This window comes from Sardina pilchardus, chromosome 4 (genome assembly GCF_963854185.1).
Source record: "Sardina pilchardus chromosome 4, fSarPil1.1, whole genome shotgun sequence".
NCBI classification, from domain to species: Eukaryota; Metazoa; Chordata; class Actinopteri; order Clupeiformes; family Clupeidae; genus Sardina; species Sardina pilchardus.
This window is the reverse complement of record NC_084997.1, coordinates 18957078-18979104: the sequence shown is the minus strand read 5'-3', so window position 1 is coordinate 18979104 and position 22027 is coordinate 18957078. Positions and strand designations below refer to the sequence as shown.

At 40.0% G+C, this 22027-nt stretch overlaps 2 protein-coding genes across 5 annotated transcripts in view; one reads left to right on the top strand and one right to left on the bottom strand.

The window, feature by feature from the left end:
• Nucleotides 1–326: 326 nt before the first annotated feature.
• LOC134077807 (protein mono-ADP-ribosyltransferase PARP14-like) lies at nt 327–12188 on the top strand. Of its 3 annotated transcripts, none has more exons than XM_062533448.1 (11): nt 327–1441; nt 4778–5024; nt 5145–5378; nt 5569–5787; nt 6973–7045; nt 7226–7537; nt 8580–8714; nt 8859–8999; nt 10814–10956; nt 11130–11304; nt 11483–12188. In XM_062533448.1, exons 2-11 carry the CDS (start codon nt 4803–4805, stop codon nt 11764–11766), a joined length of 1938 nt encoding a protein of 645 aa, XP_062389432.1. In that variant the 5' UTR covers nt 327–1441; nt 4778–4802; the 3' UTR covers nt 11767–12188. The 3 variants fall into 3 exon arrangements, with proteins under 3 accessions (XP_062389432.1, XP_062389431.1, XP_062389433.1); XM_062533447.1 differs by having other exon boundaries at nt 328–1441; nt 7223–7537; nt 11483–12187; XM_062533449.1 differs by lacking the exons at nt 8580–8714; nt 8859–8999 and having other exon boundaries at nt 331–1441; nt 7223–7537; nt 11483–12185.
• Nucleotides 12189–14643: 2455 nt separating this feature from the next.
• parp14rs1 (poly(ADP-ribose) polymerase family member 14-related sequence 1) overlaps nt 14644–22027 on the bottom strand; it is a 20907-nt gene continuing 13523 nt past the window's right edge. For both annotated transcript variants that reach the window (XM_062534435.1, XM_062534436.1), the window contains 8 exons: nt 20299–20448; nt 20089–20151; nt 19776–19952; nt 18969–19175; nt 18024–18674; nt 17237–17376; nt 15567–15741; nt 14644–15393 (listed from right to left, as the gene is read on the bottom strand). In XM_062534435.1, coding sequence (XP_062390419.1) covers nt 15110–15393; nt 15567–15741; nt 17237–17376; nt 18024–18674; nt 18969–19175; nt 19776–19952; nt 20089–20151; nt 20299–20448 — 1847 coding nt within the window. In that variant the 3' untranslated portion in view covers nt 14644–15109. The remainder of the gene's footprint in view (nt 15394–15566; nt 15742–17236; nt 17377–18023; nt 18675–18968; nt 19176–19775; nt 19953–20088; nt 20152–20298; nt 20449–22027) is intronic.

The following is a 22027-nucleotide window of genomic DNA, read 5'->3' as shown; positions in this document are numbered from 1 at the left end:
GTGTATGTAAGCGCTTGCTTTTGTGTGCTTCTCTGTTCGTTAGTTTTCGCTTGTGAGTGTTCGACTGTGCATGTGTGTTTGCGCGGCTGCTTGCCTGCATTTGTGTGTGTGTGTGTGTGTGTGTGTTTACTTGTGAGTGTGTGTGTTTTTTAATTGAGCTTGATTTTCAAAAAGCCCATTTCCATCTTCTCCTTTGACCATGTGGACAGCCTAAATTTTGGACAGATGATCCTCACATACAAAATGATGTATGGTAAAATAAAAAAAGAATCCTGTGAACTGTCCACATGATGAAATGAGAAGATGAAAATGGGCTTTTTGAAGATCAAGGCCAATTAAAAGAAAATGCTCGGACAATATGATAATGAATTACAACCAAAGTTAATGCATGGACATAACCTCCATATATGACAGGGGGAAAATCTGATGAATTTGCATCACATACTTTTTGAATGAGAAGCCATCAAACACTCTAAAACAGATTGGTTAAAACTACTAATCTTGTAGCACATATTGGTCAATTTAACTAAGACATTGGTAGCAATTAAACAAATACATTGGTTATCAAACAACTAATATCATTGGTTAAGCACATTGGTTGATTTAACTAAGATTTCAGCCTGTGAGATCACGTTGAATGAAGATTAGTTAAACATTTAACTAAGAAAGATTAGTCAATTTGACTAATGTGTTAGTGGGACACGTGTTACCCAATCGAATGGTTAAAACAACTTATTAGATTGGTCAGTTTTCCAACTAATGAAAATTGGTTGAAAGTTCAACTGAAGTCTAATTGAAAAATTTAGCTTATTATTCGGACACATATTACACGATCACATTGGTTAAATTTGACTCTTTTTCTGTTTTTATGTGATGATGTCTTTTCACATAGCCTAATGAATTTATAGCCATTTTCAGAGCTTTGCAGAGGGGAAATTACACAAGATGTATCTGATCTGATTGGATTTTTTAATTCAACAGGAAAATGTGCTTCTCTATTCACATAGTTTCACTAATGTGAGTGGAATACCATAAACAGCCAATAATGTTGCAAGTTGAACATAAGGGATTGTTCACCACAATGCTTAAAATTGAAGCTTCAAAGGGCTGTAGTTGTGAAACCATAAGTGATACAGATATACTATTACTATCTTTATTAAGATTTAAGCATAGTTTTAGTCTATGATCACTTTTGTCGGAGAGGGTCACCTGCCAAATTGAGCTGATGAAATTGGGTGATTTCACACGGAATGGCCCATTAATCTTATACAGTATATCCGTCCTATATGTATATCCATATCTTTTATGTATATCCATCTTATCTATCTTTGTCTGCTTCATCTGTTTCGCTTTCATTTCTCCCTAACTGGGTGGGTTACTGGTAGTGAGCAGTTGACAACGCCAGCATCGAAGACCTCATAACGTGAGCCTTGATTGGGAAGTAAGTTAAAGTTCTTTAATAATTTGGGGAGTGTATGTTTAGTTCACAGGAGCATGAAATGTGTTATCAGTTTTTCTCACTTTGGTACAACAGTAAGTGCATTTCTCAAAACAATTCGTACAAATAGGTAAATGCCATTGATAACCTGCAAAAGCCGCTTAAAGTCTCTTGCTTAAAACCCTTAGTTCTTCTCTCAAAAGTAAATATCTGTGTCAATGAACATGCAGTGCCATCAGAATGACACGTCCTTGTGTCATTGTGTATGGATAAGACAGTCAAAGTGATAAGTCATGTTGTCAATATGTAATCTATGGCTAAAGTTTCCAAGACAGTTCTTGTAAATTGTAAGTTACACCTTAGTGTATGTGGGAGTTTGATTTCAAGAGACTGGATAAGATTCACATTTAGGATTTTACTGTTTCTACTGTTTTTTTGTTAACACACCATGGCATTGTGAAACAGAAAGGTAAAGACAGCAATGTTTAGCACAAAGGGGAAAAAAGTAGAAATGTGAGCATCGGACAATCTCCATGTGGAAAACCGTACACAGTGCTGCAGGAAAATGCTGCAGACGTTTCTGACTGTTGGGCCACATATTCTCATCCACATCACAATGACACATTATGACAACTTGTTCAACCATTTCGCAAGCCTTCTGCAATGAACTAATGGCTAAATATTGTGGGGGATGAGACTATACAACAGAGGCCTATTATAATACATTTAATCAACATGACATAAGCAATTGACAAGGAAACAGCAGAGAATTTTACATACGGTAATCATTTGCATGGATGTACCAAAGCATTTGCAACTTGTTCAAAGAAATGTGAGACAATGTTGTATAAGAATACTACATACCTACATGAACTTATCAACCTGAAACATATCCAACTCAACATGTGCCCAGAAATGGTGCAATGTGTAGCCTATATATTCTGTTGGAACATGATGGATAGATGTAGGCTTGTGTTTGAACATGAGTAGCCTATGAATACTGTACAATGTTGAAACTTCATTAAATGAACATTAAGAGCTCATCAAGAGCTTTCAGGTGATAAATATAGGCCCTAACTCAATTTTGACCAAAATGTCACTACGCCCTTCTCAGCCCTCGAAATGATCTGCGAGATATGAGAAATGTCATTTTCTGGCCTATAGGCTTATCACATTTTCTCTTTTTAGATAATTAAGTTATGGAAGCAATCCTATGAGCCCACTTCAAATCAACTCCAAAAAGCCTAGCTATACGTTACAACAATGTTAATTTAAAAGTTTGCTTCAGCCACTTGCAATAGCCTATGGCTATGCTATGGACACTGATAACCACAATGTGTAACCCTGCTATGTTGGTCATTGCTTGCAAGGTGTTGCAACATAATGTAAAACTAAAAAACAGACCAAATGCTGCAGCAACAACAACAACAACAACAACAACAACAACAACAACAACAACAAAACTTCGGAGTGGCAGACAACAAATTTGTCTTTGCATGACAAAGCAATGAACGTGCTGCGTTTGAGCTTAGCATGGTGATAGCCAGGCTATAGTCAATCTTTTAAGAGTCTGCGGTTTATTTCTACTGCACAAGAGGTGTGATCCAAATTACTTCATATGCTCGGATAGTCCTTCAACCAATCAAACCAACGGTGTGTCTTTTGGATAAGTTTGTGATTGGACCCAAAGGTTGTGGACAGGAAACAGGGGAGATAGATGTGCTGGTTTCCAGCCTGAGTTGCTGGGCGTAATCCTAATTCGCCGGCAGGTCAGGCAGGGTTCACCCAGCCTAGGGTTTGACGTGACGTTTGATGGGTCCGGGAAGGGAGATTTTTGGCATCATTCCCGCGCTTAGGGGGCGATCAGACCGGATCAGACACGGAACAATTTGCCTTGTAAATGCGAAGTGTACTCTGTTTCATGACGTCAAAGACGGTCGCTTTTCCGCTTTGAGTTGAACTTTAATTTGAAGCGCTGTTAACCCTGAGCACTGTTAACCCTGAGGCACCGGAAAGCGTTACAAAATGTGACCACCGCTCAGTCCTACACATTCTCACTGCAAATTGTTTCTATCTCCTACTCTATCTTATACGTCAACTTTTATGTATGGAAATGAGTGTATGCATGTGTTCTTCTCTGTCTGTGAGTGTGTGTGTGTGTGTGTGTGTGTGTGTGTGTGTGTGTTTTATGTGTCTGTGTGTGTTCTCTTGTGAGTGTGTGTGGATAATGGTGTTTTCATGTCTGTGCACGTGTTAGTGTGTGTGTGTGTGTGTGTGTGTGTGTGTGTGTATGTGTGTATTCATGTGTGTTGTGTGTGTGTGTGTGTGTGTGTGTGTGTGTGTGTGTGTGTGTGTGTGTGTGTGTGTGTGTGTGTGTGTGTGTGTGTGTGTGTGTGTGTGTGTGTGTGTGTGCGTGCGCTTGCATGTGAGTGCATGTGTCTTAAAATGTGTGTGTGCATGTGTGTGCATAGTACCCTGGAAATCTAGAGTTCCTACAAGAAATTTGAATTGTGTCCACAAGATACTCTAGCCACAAGCAATGATGCACGTTACCAATGAAACAATGAAATCGGTGTATCTGATATAGTCGGGCCAGGGAGTAAAATAAATCAGTAAATATTGGTCGTATAGTGTTATCCAATTGTGTGCAGTGAGATTCTCAAATGCATGCTTGGTGCCGCCCCTCGAGTTGGGCCATTTTCATTATTCGTGAAAGATTCCAGGGTCTGCTTTACTGTCAGGCATAGTGTACAGTACACAGTCACATATATTCATATGGTCCCCCATGAACCAAATGACACATAATAATCATGCACTTAAAATTTCCTGCAGTTTTGAATCTACAGTATCAACCAAAGATACCTTTCATTACAATGCCTCAATTATTGCTTATTAATTTTTGACTAGGTGACGTTATACATTAAATGAGTGGTTGAGATGGGTTGACATGGCCCCTAGGCCCTAAAGTTCTCGAGATAGTCACAGGGGCGATGGATCAAAATTAAAAATACTGGTGCCATGCTATCCGTCTGGGGCTACATGACTACATGTCCCGGGAATCCTTGACGGAAAATTACTCATGTGGAAAAAAAAAAAAAAAAAAAAAAATGATTAAACCTCTTTCGCTGTGCGATAGTCATAATAAAACCACGTGCCTACTAAAAACCTGTGCATGTTCAAACCAATTAGATAATTAGCTCTACGTTTAGCATAGGTCTACTTAGTTAAGGAGATGGAAATGTGTGAGTGAGTGTGTGCCTATGCTGTGACGTGTGAATGGCTGTCAATATATTGTACATTTGCATTACATTACAGGTTTGTTGTGACATTTGTTTTCAGGTTATTGTCTTTTAAGCATTTTATCATGGCAAGATATATTCCCCTAGAAGATGATGAGGCCAATGTTGTGGATCAGTGTGAGCAGGCCTTACGCACAGCCGTGCACAGCAAATTTGGTTGCAGTGTTATCTTGCATGGAATGGATGCACCCTCCGGGCACAGCAGCAGAAGGGATTCTCATTTATCTTTAGTGGAACTGGGCCAAGTGACACTGCACATCAGCAAAGGACACATTGAAAAGCAAAAGGTAAGTATGTTTGCAGAGTTTGTCTATTTATAATGGTGAATTACTGTGAATATGACTCCTGTATGTAAACATTTCCTCATCAATATATTGATAAATGAAACATTTTTCTCTTCTGGTCAGACGAAGATTATTGTGAACTCCACCGGTCTTGACCTGGATTTGTCCAGAGGGGCTGTGTCCAATGCCATCCTACAGGAAGCTGGCCGAAGCCTTCAGGACGAGGTTTCAAAGTACTGTCAGATGTGCAATTTTGGAGATGTACTGGAAACTAAAGGATACAACCTACATTCGAAATTTGTGTATCATGTGCTTTGTGTACCAAAAGGGACGCGTGGGTCCAAGACAGCTCAACAGGTGTGTGTGTGATATACAATATAATCTTCTGCAACCTTCCTCAGTGATATGTAACAAATTCATTTTGCTGTCTTCTGGCATTCTTAAATACGGGTGTCAGTGGAGGCCAGTGAAAATGCTACCTTTAGCTGTATGTTGTAGTGGTTATGCATTATCACTGTGGAATTTTTTTTTTTTTTTTTTCTTACAGATTCTCAGTGATGTTATCTCAGAGTGCTTGAACAAGGCAAAGAAAGACAGCTGTACATCCATTGCCTTTCCTGCAATTGGATGTGGTGTGCTGAACTTCAGGAAAAGTGAGGTGGCCGGTATTATGACAGAAGCAGTGAAACAGTTTTCCCGGTCATACATGGGATCCCAGATGGATGTACACTTTGTGATATTCCCCTCAGATGAGGATACATTCCAGGTATTTATTATGACCTCCACGCAGCGAAGCGACACGTCATATACGCAGGTTTTTTTTTTTTTTTTTGTTCTTCCTTTTTTTCACATCAGCAGTTTTCTGTCAAGGATTCCCGGGACGCTGAAAGACCAGGTGCACGAAACTTGGTGGGCATGTAGCCGCACAAGGATGATCCGGAAGCCATTGTTTTTCGTTTTGATCTGTTTCATTTCGATCCCTGAAAGGGGGGTAGGACGGATACAGTTTTCTGTGAATATCTCGAGAACTGCAGGGCCTAGGACCATATCTTTTTGTATGTTGGTCATAAAGAGCCATGTCAACCCATACCATAACCACTAATTTAATGTAGCACCACCTATAAAAAGGTAGTTATTGGAATAGCAGGTATCTTTAGCTGACAGGTTCAAAACTACACAAAATTTGAAGTGCAGAATCATTATGACACCCTGTGAATGTATGGCAGTTTTGTGTCATTTGTTTCATGGGGGGACCATAATAAATAAATATATATGAAAATTTAGTGACTGTACACTATACGCACACACATGTACAGTATAAAGATACATACACACACACACACACACACACACACACACACACACACACACACACATACATTCACCTACAGTACACATACACATACACATAAACACACACACACACACACACAGAGTACAGGCAGGCATACGCATGCACACATGCACCTGCACGCACTCACACATAAACACTTACACGCATGCATGCATAAACACACCCACAAACGCACACATACACCATTAACCCCCCCACCCACCCACCCACACACACACACACACACACACACACACACACACTGACAAGTGAACATACACACACAAATGCAGGCAAGCAGACACACACACCCCATTACCCCCACCACACACACTCACAAGCGAAAACTCACAGACAGAGAAGCACACATACACAAAAGCAAGTGCACACATGCACATACACATTTACATATACGAGATGGAAACAAATTGACTAGCATGATTTATTTTTGCGGAGAGAATGTACAGGACTGAGCGGCGGTCATATTTTGTACCGCTTTGCGGTACGTCTAGTTTCTGTCGTCTTTGTGGTTATTTTTGTAGCTAATTCAGGCTTTGAATTTGACATCGTAACAACAGACGGTCCTCCAGGTAAACCACTGTTGTATTTCTTTTGAAGGCTTTTGCAGAAAAACATGCATCTCTGCAGCACTCAAAGCTTTCTGCCAGCACTTCACATATGGGCAACGTTGGTAAGCATACATATTAATTGTGATGAACTAGTGAACCTTCAAAGTAAACAAATCAGCATTTCTAGTAACAATTAGCTTATGTGCATATAGTCACAGTAACACAGAAACACTGTACAGTAACTGTCCCTGCATATTCTCTAACAAAACCCTTCCCTCACTGTTTTATGTATGACAAAGGAGACATCATTCCCATTCCATCAATTGAGATCCGGGCCAATTCTTCTGAGGAACGGCGTGCTGCCAAGAGATGGATAAATGACGTGGTGAACATACTCAGAGACAACAAAACTGACCACAGCATGACAAATAACTACGTCCAACATTTTGGCCCACAAGAGAATAAGGACCTCATGTCCCTTCAAGACAAATTCCAGGTGGGGCTCCAGGTGTTCTTCACTGATGGCCAGGCGGGCATCAAAATCATGGGAACTCCCTCAGGAGTCACTGCTGCAGTTTTGGAGGTGGAGGCCATGTGCTGTAAGGTACAAGCAGGTAAGGCTTGTGTGCTGGCTGAGCGTATCTGAGTGTATAATTGACTCTGACATCAGCGTTGATCTCAGGTCTATAGAGGTGAAAACCCGGTGAAATACAAAATTCAAAGAACTTGCATCGCATTTCGGTCAGTTCTGTGTATGATTCGTTCATTCATTTGTTCACTGTGTGCTGTGTGTTCACTAATTCGGTTAAATTGGGTTAAATGCAGAGAACTGAATTTCCCTCACGGGATCAAAAAAGTATATATTCTATTCTATTCTTCTATTCTATTCATTCATTTTTTCATTTAAAACCAACAATCAAAAAACAAAAATTAAGCAAAATGAATGGATAGTGAGTATTTTTTTCTTTCTTTCTGATTTTGTATGCAAAACCTACGGAAGCCCTGAACCGCAAGTGAAGAATTTTTTTTGAGATGTTATTTCGAGATATCGCATTATTTCAAGACAATATCTCATTATTTCGTGATAATACATATACAGTGCCCTCCAAAAGTATTAGAACACATGCTTAAAGTTAAATATAAAATCATCTTTTGGAAATTTATCTTAATGCCTTAAATGAAACAATGAGTAACCATTCAACCTTTAAGGACATTAATTTTCTTTGTGAATGAATAATGTATTGTAAATAAATAAATGTTTTCCTTAAAATAGGCCTACAGGGGGTCATAAGTATTGGAACGCCCATGATTCCCATAGGGGATTTTTATTTTTATTTTTGAAGGCCAGCTATTTCATGGATCCAGGACACTATGCACCCTGATAAAGTCCCCTTGGCCTTTGGAATTCAAATAACCCCATGTCAACACTATACCCTTAACATACTAAGAGTAAAACATGCTTTATGTCAGTTATTAGCTGTTGACTAATTAGCTGGTTTGAATTGCATTGAGCTCAATGAGAATGAAACCAGCTAATTAGCTAACAGCTAATAACTGACATAAAGCATGTGTCGTGTCAAAATGTGGGTATTTAATAATCCAATAATGCAAATTTGCAAGATGAAAAATACTGAAGATTGTGTTTATTCCTCCCAGAGCCACGGTTCATGAAGCATGCTCGTACAGCACAAAATGTCACCTTGCTTCCGTACCTGGCGAAACCACTGCAACACATCCGTGGTCACCCAAAACAGCAGAGAGCTGTACATCCTCTCTCCCAACAAGGCAAAGGTCAGTTGGCCAGTTCTTGCAATGCGAGCATCTTGTCCAAGGATGCTTGTGCGTCATGTCGTGTCAAAATGTGGGTATTTAATAATCCAATAATGCAAATTTGCAAGATGAAAGAATACTGAAGATTGTGTTTATTCCTCCCAGAGCCACGGTTCATGAAGCATGCTCATAGGCCTACAGCACAAAATCACACCTTGCTTCCGTACCTGGCGAAACCACTGCAACACATCCGTGGTCATCCAAAACAGCAGAGAGCTGTACATCCTCTCTCCCAACCAGGCAAAGGTCAGTTGGCCAGTTCTTGCAATGCGAGCATATCTTGTCCAAGGATGCTTGTGCGTCATACATGTGTTGCCACGTAGTCTAGTAACTATGAATAACCTTGTTTTCCAAGTCATCCCCACTTGCAGTGGGTCAGACTCACAGTGTTCACTACTTTATGCACATTTTGTTCTATATGGAAATATACTACACATGTTTTACTCTTAGTAGCCTATGTTAAAGGAGAATTCCGGTGTGAAATTGAGCTTAACTGTACCGAAACATGTTAAGGTGTACTCACACGTGTTTTAGACGCACTTTCACTCACCCCCAGCATTCCGAACTCCTCCGTTTTCAGCCTAGCTTACAGTAGGCTTGAATCTATTAGATTGGGCATTACGTAGCCTATGCAGCTAAATAGCTATTTTTAAACCATTAAAAAGGTTCCAAGTAACTCCACACTGCATTGGTAGACTTCTGAGGGTCCTGACATTTAAAACGAGATACTGAGAACTTTGGAAATGCACAGGAAGTTTATTTTAAAAAGACTGTTTACAAGCAGTGCCTTCATAGAATCTCTCCGCTGGGCGCCATCTTGGAATCAAGTCGCGATGAGCCGACTGACGAGCACGAACGAACAGGAAGGACAGGGGAACATATTGCTAAAGTAATTCCATAGGAAATATATAGTTATACTGTCTACATGAGCATGATGAGTAACAAAGCTCAAAATGTTTGCAATATGTCCCCGTCTTTCCTGTTCGTTTGTGCTCGTCAGTCGACTTATCGCGACTTCACCACAAGATGGCGCCCAGCGGAGAGATTCTATGAAGGTACTGCTTGAATAAACAGTCTTTTTTAATAAACTTCCTGTGCACTTCCAAAGTTCTAAGTATCTCGTTTTAAATGTCAGGACCCTCAGAAGTCAACCAATGCAGTGTGGAGTTACTTGGAACCTTTTTAATGGTTTAAAAATAGCTATTTAGCTGCATAGGCTACGTAATGCCCAATCTAATAGATTCAAGCCTACTGTAAGCTAGGCTGAAAACGGAGGAGTTCGGAATGCTGGGGGTGAGTGAAAGTGCGTCTAAAACACGTGTGAGTACACCTTAACATGTTTCGGTACAGTTAAGCTCAATTTCACACCGGAATTCTCCTTTAAGGATATAGTGTTGACATGGGGTTATTTGAATTCCAAAGGCCAAGGGGACTTTATCAGGGTGCATAGTGTCCTGGATCCATGAAATAACTAGCCTTTAAAAATAAAAATAAAAATCCTCTATGGGAATTTAACATGGGCGGTCCAATAGGCCTACTTATGACCCCTTGTATTTTAAGGAAAACATTTATTTATTTACAATACATTATTCATTCACAAAGAAAATGAATGTCCTTAAAGGTTGAATGGTTACTCATTGTTTCATTTCAGGCATTAAGATACATTTCCAAAAGATGATTTTATATTTAACTTTAAGCATGTGTTCTAATACTTATAAGAAATAAGAAGAATTTAAAAAACAAATCTTCCAATTTTGTTTTATTTTCAGACATTATCTCGTTGTTTCGAGATACTAAGTCGTTATTTCGAGATATTATCTCGTTATTTCGAGATGTTACTGTTATCTCGAAATAACGACATCTTATCTCGAAATAATGAGATATTATCTCGAAATAATGAGATAATATCTGAAGAAAAAAAAATGGAAGATTTTTTTTTCAATTCTTATTTTTTTCTACATTATGTGTATTATCTCGAAATAATGAGATATTTTCATGAAACATCTGGAGAATGGCACAGTGTCAATCTCCTCCATGTGCTTTTTTCCCCTACCTTCAAGGTGACACCAGTGTTCCTGATAACTGGGATGACATGACACTGAACTTGCGGTGCCAGGTGTTTCCCCTGAAAAATAACAGCCAGGAATATGTCACTGTTCAGAATCTTTTCCTTCAGTCTTGCTGTAATAATACCATTGTGAAGGTATGCTTTTACTACTGATCTAGATATTGCATTTCAGCAGTTTAGTGTTCATGTGTTGTTGTCAAAACACATTTGCATTGAAATGTTTGTGTGTATTTCAATTAGATGTTTGTGTCTCATAATTCAAACACTTTTTTTTAATAATATGAATGTCTCGTGTTTTTGCTTTTCAGATTGACAGAGTCCAAATCCCGTACCTGTGGAAACACTACGAAATCAAAAAGCAAGCCATGGAAGCTAAAAATGGCCACAAAAACAATGAGAGGCAGCTGTTTCATGGAACCAGCCAGCCAACCATAAACCACATCAACCACAATGGGTTTAATCGCAGCTATGCTGGCAAAAATGGTAAACATACAGTATCTATTGATTCTCATACAAAATATTGCTAAGGAGTTAGCTGGATGTTGGTGTGGTTGGACTGAGGAACTGTGGATGTTCTTGTAAGAACATTATTGATGATGATTTAAGATGTTTACTTATTCACCAGAGTTGTATTGTAAGTTTGTACCATCTTCTGTTGCAGCTGCTGCGTACGGCAATGGCACCTACTTTGCAGTCAATGCCAGATATTCTGCAAGCAACACCTACTCAGTTCCAGATGCTCTGGGACAAAAGTACATGTACCTGTGTCGAGTCCTCACCGGCGACTTCACAACGGGGCGTCAGGGAATGATTGTCCCCCCCGCAAAAACCTCCACCACTGCCGACCTCTATGATACTGTAACTGATAATCCTGGTGCACCAACCATGTTTGTCGTCTTTAATGACAATCAGGCATATCCTGAGTATTTGATCACCTTTAAATGAGGTACCAAAGGGACACATTTGTATCCAAGATTTCACCTGTTCATTGGTTGTTTATCCTTTTCAGCTTTTTCTCCTGGGTTAGGGTTAGGGTTAGGGTTACCTTTGCTGCCTTTGCTGTGGAAGTATTTACACAATAGCTTATAACTGACAAATGAAGAGATTTCTTTAAACAGTTTAATAGTTTAGGAACTGTCTGTGGTCAATCAGGTTTCAACAAGAGCTAAATCCAAACTGAGTTTGTTATTGTAGAAAGGTTTTCTGTTCCTGCAGGTATTCAATTGTCATTTTTACTACTCTATGTCGTCTTCTATCTGGGAAACTGCTTGGTATACCAATTTCCACCAATTCAAATCAAATGCACAAGTAAACATAAATGATTGTTTATAACTCGATCATGGTATTTAAAGTTAATAAATATTGTGTATACACAAAATAATGTCACCAGTTATCATTCAAACGGGACTAAAAGGAAGCTAGAATGACGGTAGAGTGTGGCTTTGGGCGCCTTAAAGGACATTGGAGGTGTCTGAGCAAATTAAGTTACTCACACATTCATCAGCCAAATATTGGGTGCCTCGCATTCAGCGTTTATACTGTACGTCGTCCTCCCTCGCTCCTCGGGCCTCGATCCTCACTGATCTACATAAAGAAAGATAGAAGAAGGGATAGACTATCCCATTGTTGCTGCCCCATCATTCTTTATGTAGATCAGTGTGGATCGAGGCCCGAGGAGCGAGGGAGGTGAATGAGAGGCACCTATTGTCAGCTTGCTGTGTCCTTGACAACTTCTGTGAAATACAAAAGGAGGTATTTCTGGCAATGCAGTAACTGAGGAGGAACAAGGTTAGGATATCAGCAGGATAATGTATATTATTGTTGTTACTATTATTATTATTATTATTATTATTATTATTACTACTACTACTACTACTACTATTACATTCTTAATAAATTCAAAATTGATAGAACATTTTAACAACATAGGGAGAAGCAACCCACACGTAGCGGCACAGACAAGCAATTTCTCAAAATAAAATGAGGAATGCATGGGTTTCTTCTCCCTATGTTTTTTTTTTTTTTAATTTTCTATCATGAAATAGTCAGTAAAAATATAGCCACAAGCAGCAAAGGCAGGCCTGAACACCTGCGGCCCATGACCTGTGGCATTTCAGAATCTAACAAAGCACTGACATGTGATGCGTTTGTCAAATGCACATATCTGATGTGTGTGCTATTTGGGCATTTGACTAATCTGATTAATCTGCTTGTGAAAAAACACATTCCCTCTCTTGCCAATTGGTGGTGCTATGCCAGGCTTGTCAATAGGGCATATGAATATCATCATCATGATATCCAATATTGTGCACAATTTCAGATCAAGCAGTCAAAGCATAGAAAATGTCCTGATAAGCCACAAGGTGGCACTATGCTATGCATATGAATAGCGCCCTATATTGGTAAAGGGTGCTACATATGAATTACATGTGAATATCATCACAATCATGATATCCAATGTTTTGTAAAGTTTCAGATCAATCCTTAAGGCATTGACCATTTCTGGCACATTGTCTTGCTTGGCCAGGTGGTGGTACTATGCCAGACGGGGAATAGAAAAAAGTACCCGCACACTGTTGCTGCTGCTCCCGAAGTGATTTTAATACACAACTTTTCGACCAATATGGTCTTCGTCAGGTGTTCCATTGCCGTCAGGGCCATTGGGTGTCTGGATATCATCATTATCATAATATCTATTAACCTGGGAAGTTTCAGACCATTCATTCAATGCACTGTGACTTTCTGACACATTTCCTGCTTATGTGGCGAGGTATTAAAATCATATTATATATTACAACATATAAAAAAATCACTTCACAATTTAACATCAGTGACATTTTGACATCATGTTGTGATGTGCCAAATTTCACATGAATCTGACCAACTGTCTAGGAGGAGTACATTCAAATTGACACGACATATTGTACATTTGACATACATTTGCCATTCATTTTGTCATCCATTTGGTGGCACTATGCTATATGTATTGTGGGCATGTGCATATCATCATTACCATTCAATGACCTAATAACCTCAGTATTGTTGTTGTTTGCTTCTGTGTGTGTGTGTGTGTGTGTGTGTGTGCATGTTTTTGTTGCAGTAAATATATTGACTCTGTTTAGCCCTTGGCCGGGTTTCCCAAAATCGTTAAGAAGCTCCTAAGTCCTAAGAACTTCTTAGGAGCGTTCTTAGAACATTCTTACAACGCTCCTAAGAAGTTCTTAGCACTTAAGAGCTTCTTAACAATTTTGGGAAACCCGGCCAATCTGTTGATCTACCTTGAGATTTCTGTTCCCATACAGCTGATCTGAGTTAATTCAACTCAAAAATGTGTTCACTGTGAGTTCAGTGCACAGCATTAAAAGTATTCCTGTTCTTTTGTGCTATAAAAAATGATAATACTGTGCCTTCTATTGTCTTATAATTAGACTCTGCTTTTATCTGACCGGTGACTTTAAATGACTGAAAACTCTATATTAGCATGTTCCTTGTTTTTATGGCACAAACCAACATACTGTATTCATTTGCTGCCCCAGGCACTAGTTTGAATGCAGTAGATTCATTTCAGTTAATATTTGTTATATCTGGGTACCATAGGCTACTCAGTTTTGCATCAGCTGGATGGACATGAATATACAGTAGATGTTTTGTGGAATACCCCCCTGAAAGAGGCAAAACTTTTGTTTGAAAAGTATTTTTCTAATTCTATATATCATAAATGATAAGTGCTGCAGAGAACATCTTAAGCACATGATTGACACAAACATTCTCATATTCCTGTTAGTTCCGTTTCAATGACAACTCCTGACATTATTTGGTCTATACACAATATTTATTAACTTTACATACCATGATAAGAGTTAGAACAATTGTTAGAGGTCTCTTTATGCTTACTTGTGCATTTGATTCTAATTGGTGGAAACTGGTATCCCAAGCAGTTTCCCGTATAGAAGACGACGGTACAGAGTAGCAAAAATGACAACTGAATAGCTGGAGGAGCAGAAATCCTTTTTTAAATAACAAACTCAGTTTGGATTGAGCCGTTCTTGAAACTAAATTGACCACAGACAGTTCCTGTAAACTATCTTAAAGAAATCTCTTCATTTTACAGTTATAAGCTATTACGTAGTTACCTCTTAATTATCTTCAAATCTGATAAGCTTTGTTCACTAAAGACATTCAAATAGTGTTCCACAGCAAAGGCACTTTACACAGGAGAAAACGCTGAAAAAGATAAACAACCAATGAACAGGTGAAATCTTGGATACAAATGTGTCCCTTTGGTACCTCATTTAAAGGTGATCAAATACTCAGGATAAGCCTGAATGTCATTAAAGACGACAAACATGGTTGGTGCACCAGGATTATCAGTTACAGTATCATAGAGGTCGGCAGTGGTGTTGTTTTTAGCGGGGGGGACAACCATTCCCCCTTGTCCCCTTGTGAAGTCGCCGGTGAGGACTCGACACAGGTACATGTACTTTTGTCCCCGAGCATCTGGCACTGAGTAGGTGTTGGCCGCAGAATATCTGGCATTGACTGCAAAGTAGGTGCCGTTGCCGTACGCAGCAGCTGCAACAGAAGATGGTACAAACTTATAACTCTAGTGGAGAAGTAAACGTCTTAAATCATCATCATCAATAATGTTCTTACAAGAACATCCACAGTTTCTCAGTCCAATCACATAAACATCCTGCTGACTCTTTAGCAATTGCTTTTGTAAGAGAACCGATCGATGTGTTTACCATTTTTGCCAGCATAGCTGCGATTAAACCCATTTTGGTTGATGTGGTTTATGGTTGGCTGGCTGGTTCCATGAAACAGCTGCCTCTCATTGTTCTTGTGGCCATTTTTAACTTCCATGGCTTGCTTTTTGATCTCGTAGTTTTTCCACAGGTATGGGTTTTGGACTCTCTCAATCTGAAAAGCAAAAAAACAAAACAAACAAAAAAATGAAATAAAATTAAAATCAAATGAAAAATGTTTTAATGAGACACAAACATTTAATTGAAATATACCACACACAAACATTTCAATGTGTTCTGACAACAAAACATTGTAATGGTTGAAAGTGTTGCCACCCATGCTAAAGTTGACTTAAAACAGGAATGTATTTCTTTATTATTTCTTTCTGAATTAATAATATATCATAAATAAATAAATGTTCTTCAATAAAAAAACAGGGGTCATATTGGCTGATTGTGGGGAATTTAACATAGGGGTGCCAATACTGCCAGAGGCAGGCAGATGTTTATTTTTGAAGGCCACTTATTTCATTAAAATAGTCCCACATCATCACATACCCTTCACCATACCTAGAGATTGGCATCGTGTTTTTTTTGTTCAGCTAGCCTATTAGCTGGTTTGATTGAGCTCAATGAGCATCAAACAGGCTAATAGGCTAACTGAAAAAAAAACACCATGCCAATCTCTAGGTATGGTGAAAGGTATGTGATGATGTGGGACTATTTTGATTCCAAAGGCCAAAGGAACTTCATCAGGATGCATAGTATCCCGGATCCATGAAACAAGTGACTTTTAAAAATAAAATCTGCTTGCCTCAATGGGAATTTAACATAAGGGTTAAAGGGATAGTTCGGATTTTAAGACACGAAGTTGTATGGGTTCCCTGTCAGCAACATAGTGCATCAGCACTGACTTACCCCCGACAGCGTCCTGTGAGCCGAGATCCAGCCGGTTTTTGATCGATTTTGATGCCGGACTATTTTCTTCAGCAAGTTTCTGGGGTCACGAAAGTAAAGTGTTTTTCTTCTCAAAACCATATGCGTTCAACAGAGTGATATATTTGCACCACAAAAACGTTGTCCAGCTGTCAGTAGCGCGCAGTGATAGGAATCGCGAAAAATAAGTAAGTGATAACGAGGTTTGAATTTTTCCTGGACAACGTTTTTGTGGTGCAAATATATCACTCTGTTGAACGCATATGATTTTGAGAACAAAAACACTTTACTTTCGTGACCCCAGAAACTTGCCGGACTACTTTCTTCAGCATCAAAAACGATCTAAAACCGGCTGGATCTCGGCTCACAGGACGCTGTCGGGGGTAAGTCAGTGCTGATGCACTACGTTGCTGACAGGGAACCCATACAACTTCGTGTCTTAAAATCCGAACTATCCCTTTAACATAGTGTAAATTCTAAGGACCTCAGTATTTTATGGAAGAACATTTATTGATTTATGATACATTAATCATTCACAAAGAAAATTGGTGTCCTTAAAGCGTGGATATTTCTTTCTTTTACTTAAGGCATTAAGATCCATTTCCAAAAGATGATTTTATTTTCCTGTATTTAGCCAACTTTAGCATGTGTGCCAACACTTTCAACCATTACTGTATGTGTATATTCACTAAACCGCTGAAGTACAATATCTAGTATCAGTAGTAAAAACATACCTTCAGAATGGCATTACGACAAGACTGAAGGAAAAGATTCTGAACAGTGACATATTCCTGGTTGTTATTTTGCAGGGGAAACACCTGGCACTGCGAGTTGGGCGGCATGTCATCCCAGTTATCAGGAACGCTGGTGTCACCTTGATGATAGGAAAGAAAAACACACGGAGGAGAATGATACTGTGCCCATCTCCAGATCTTTCTACCACATAATTTCACATTTTGTATTTCTGTGTGTAGAACATTTTTGGTTGAGCTCCATTAATAGTGACTCTGTTGCCTGAATAACCGAAAAAGCATAACAAACAGGGGTGCATTTCTCAGCTTCCAGCTTCCTCAGATGGTCACCCCAGCATGTCCACCTGGTGGCCTAACTAGCTACACGAGAGGTGCGTTCAAATTCGCAAACATAGGCAAACATTTGCAAACAGATTTCTTGTAAAAATTTAGCTTTTGCTGAACGTTTGCAGACAGTCTGAGAATCTAGTTCTCAGCGAACATACCCTGAAGTAAAGCTGGACGTGGGCTTGACAAAGGCAACAATGCAGTTACCATTACAATGGAATGTTAACACCAAATCATTCATATTGAACTGTTTAGAAAAAACATATTCATAGAAAGAACATTCATAAACATTCACCAATGTTTGCCGAATTTGAATGCACAGCATCAAAGACCAGCAAGAACTGGAAAAAAAACTAGCAAAAACACCAGCCTAAGCTGGTTTCTATCTGTTTTCTTTTGTCAGCATGACCATTTATATAAATTTGTTCAAAGGAAGCTTTACCTTCTAATTTATCTACTCGCTTCAGTTTGACCTGGTTCCCACGGATGTCCACAGCAGGCCCATCAGGTAGAGAGGCCGTATACTTTTGGCCCTGAATAGTGACGTCCACATGTCTTTGCTTCCTATTTTTGCCTTGCTCAAGACGTAAGTTGTTCTGGGGATCGAAGGCATGGTATTGTCCTTGATGCTGGTACTGCCACTCCACCAGGTTACTGGTGAGTTCCATCTGCCTCTCCAGACTCTCCCTCTCCCGGACCTTGCTCAGGATCTTCTGCACCTCTCTGGAGGAGGTCGCTACGTCTCTGCTGAGGCCCTCAAAGGTCAGGGTGGCATCGTCTGTACCCAACATGGCCTGCTGTGAGTTGGTGGTCATGGTCATCTTCACGTCATACTTCTCCTGAAGGTCTTGGATGATTTTCATGTCACTGTCTGGCAGATTTAGAAGTGTTTCGTCTGTGATGGTGTCTGTGAACGATTCTTGGGAGATCAGCTCTTCGATCCATTTCTTGACATCGTCAATGTTGGCTTGTGACTCCCCACAGATGTGGAAAAAGGCTGGGACCAACACTTTGCACTCAAAGGCAAAATCTTCACTTCTCTGGGATTTGGCATCTTTGACCTTAGGTCCAGTGAAGAATGATTTAAGGCTTGCTGTAGGAACAGAAGGTAAAGTTTTATGGCTTTCAGGGTGAATTGGGATTGTAACACAGGTAGAATGGTTATGGCTTTTTAAATGTAGTTTAAAGTAGATAATGTTGCATCTTAAACAAATCTAAGACATATCATAATGTAACATTAGGTGTATGACAATCATAAGCTCAATAATAAATGCACTGGATGTTTGTTCTGTGTGACAACATACCAGTATCAACTTATACAGCCGTTATCACAATGAATGCTTGTGAAACATACAAAAAAACCATACAGTATACAAAGACAACATACACAAAATCTTAGCACCCATGCCCTCCGTCACTGGCTTGTTGGAACCCTCTTTTTTCTGCATGCTCTTGTGAAACTCTGCCAGCATCGGGGCCTGGAAGATGACGATGCGAATCAGCTGTAGGGAAGTCGCAGGTTTCTGCCCCACCACATCTACCACTGCGTCCAGCATGGCGTCTGCCACCAGTCCAGGAGCCACATTGCCTTGGCCTATACCGGAAATGCACAAACAAAACAAACAAACAAACAAACAAACAAGACACTTTAAGCGACAATATAGACTGTGATCACAAAAGTTAACATCCTGTTTTTTCCTCTTTCCTGAATTACTCCCAGCTAGAGGTCTGCACTCCTGAATTTGTCCCAAGGGACCCACGGGTCACGACGCAAAAGAGGGACAGGTTTGAAAACCTCAGTGTGGATGAGGGATGAACGAGGTGCGTTTGCGGGAGCAGGAGAAACAGAAGATTCGCTACTCTCATGAAAATGATATGTGTGTGTAAAATGAAAAAGGGGAAAAGATTAAAGTAGCATACATAATTATGTCACTGTTAACACTAGTACCTGTAGGCGATTTCTAAAAAGAGTTACATTCAGAACCAAGAAACTTAACACCGGCCATTTGGAAGTCTCTCTCAGCTCTGAGTGACAGCAAGTGGAATAAAATGGCATGCTGTGGCAAATGTCAAAGGGTGTTAACATAGCCTTCAACAATACACAAGTCTGGAACATCAGGCCTGAAGCCGAAGATTTACACAGAGTTTTACACCCAGCCACAGGAAGGCACCAATTAGCCACCACGTACTGTACCTGTGCCAAGAGCAGGAAAGGAGATGGACCTCATGTTGTTCTGAATGGATAATGAGATTGCATCACCAACAACCTTTTGGATCAACTGGGGCTTGGTCTGCCCATGCAGATGAAGAATCTTCTTACACCTAAGATTGCCAGGCTGGGTCATGATCATTGCTCTGCCTGGCTGAGCTCCTGTCAAATTCACATATGCCACAGATTAATTTGACATTTTTCCAATGTCAAAACTGAAAATGTATTATTATTTATAAGGACAAGGTACAGTGTGACATTCTCCACTAGGGAGGGGGGGGGGGGGGAGTATACACACCCTGCTGCTGGCATTCTAGCATCACCGTTGGACCAGCAGCATCAAGAATGGCTTTTGAGACACCTGGAATTGGGAGTGGTAAATAATTCAATCATATGTTTATACCTGGTTCAGTTCTATGAGGACAGACTAGCTGATATTATCCATTAAACATTTCAAATAAATCTTGTCATATATTATTTTGAAAAGTAAATACTAAAATATACCTACCTGAGTTCAGTGTAAAAGTATCATTGGAGGAATTAACTATGACATCAGAGTTCTCTTTAGTGATATCCCCAGTGGTAATCTGGAGAACGACTTCCCCCACCGTTGTCTGATACAGCCCTGGACTTGGAGATGTGATCTTTGAGAATGGACCTGTCAAACGTCATTTGAGTTATTCAGTATTCAATGTCTTACTGATGAGTTACAAGATAAATATGTGTCTCCTCTCCATGATGTGTAAGTCATTTTAGAGTAATTGGTCAGCAAATTCTCCAAATATGTGAAAATGTAACACTTTGGGGTACTGCTCACACCAAATCCAACCCAAATAAAAATACTGATTGGAAAAATATGTGATTGTCATTGTAATTTGTGAAAATGGTGATGACTTCCATGGTTGTTCAATACTGCAAGTCACTGTGCATTAATGGATGCTCCACCCATTGTCCACTCTCAGGGTAAATAATTAAACAGAAAATACAAGTGAGCTTAAAATGATTTTGCATTGAGACTTCCGGTTGGCGGGCTTATGGAATAGACGCAGGAACCACAGCCTCCCACTAACTTGTTCACGTTTTAACCGTTAAACCTACTTCTTTACACTACATAATTTCAGTTTTAGTATCGGATCTTTTAGTTTCAATTTTGCATTTATAACAAAGTCATAGCATGGCGACCAAAGCTGGAAAGAGCTCCAAAAAGGATGAGGGTACAGCTAACTTGAACATGGACAGCATGGCGGCCCTGCTGAATCAACACACAACTAAGTTGTCTGCAGAGTTTAAATCGTCTTTTCAGGTTTTGGAATCTAAATTGAACCTGCTACAATCTACACTGGATAGCCAAGAACAGCGCATAACATCACTCGAAACAGCGGCTGAGGACATGGCTCAACGAGCCACAAGCCTAGAGGATCGGTGTTCGGCTTTACAGACTAGCAATGACCATCTACGCGCTAAGCTAATCGACCTGGAAGGGCGTAGCAGGAGGCAAAATATTCGTGTCGTGGGTCTGCCTGAGTCGGTTGAGGGGCCTCGGCCATCGGAGTTCTTTCCTACCTTTCTCACCGAGGTCTTTGGACAACAGATGCTGCCATCTCCTCCTGAGGTCGACAGGGCTCATCGCACTCTAGCACCCAAACCCAAGGAGGGGGAGAGACCACGTCCGGTGCTGATTCGGCTTCATAAGTTCCAAACCAAGGACCGAATAATCCGAGAGGCACGCAAACGAGGGAAACTTGAATACAGAGGGCACCAGATCCGTATCTACGAGGACTATCCAGGTGAAGTGCTGGCTCAACGGGCTGAGTACCGCGAGGTCATGTCTGCTCTTTACAACCGAGGACTTAAACCCTCTCTCCTGTATCCGGCACGTCTCCGTATTGCGCTGCCAAACGGTGAGAAGCAATGGTTGAAATCAGTGGCGGAGGCTAAGCAGTATATGGAGCGCATTTCTCCCTCCTAAATGTAACCCTTGCTCCAGATAGTTTAATAGAATGTGCATCTGATATCAGGGTTTGAAACGTACATGTCATATAGGCTAGTCATTTCTAATGGCTAGATTAAATGTGATTTCTGTCCTTTTCAAATTATTTCACCACAGTGGGCATAGCCTACATGCTTTGCTAACGTAGTAGCGCAGCTAGCTAATGTTCATGACAACACCAAATTGTAGGTTAACTGTTCGACTGTCGGCTAGCATTGCACTGCTCACTCCTTCCATGCGCTAACAT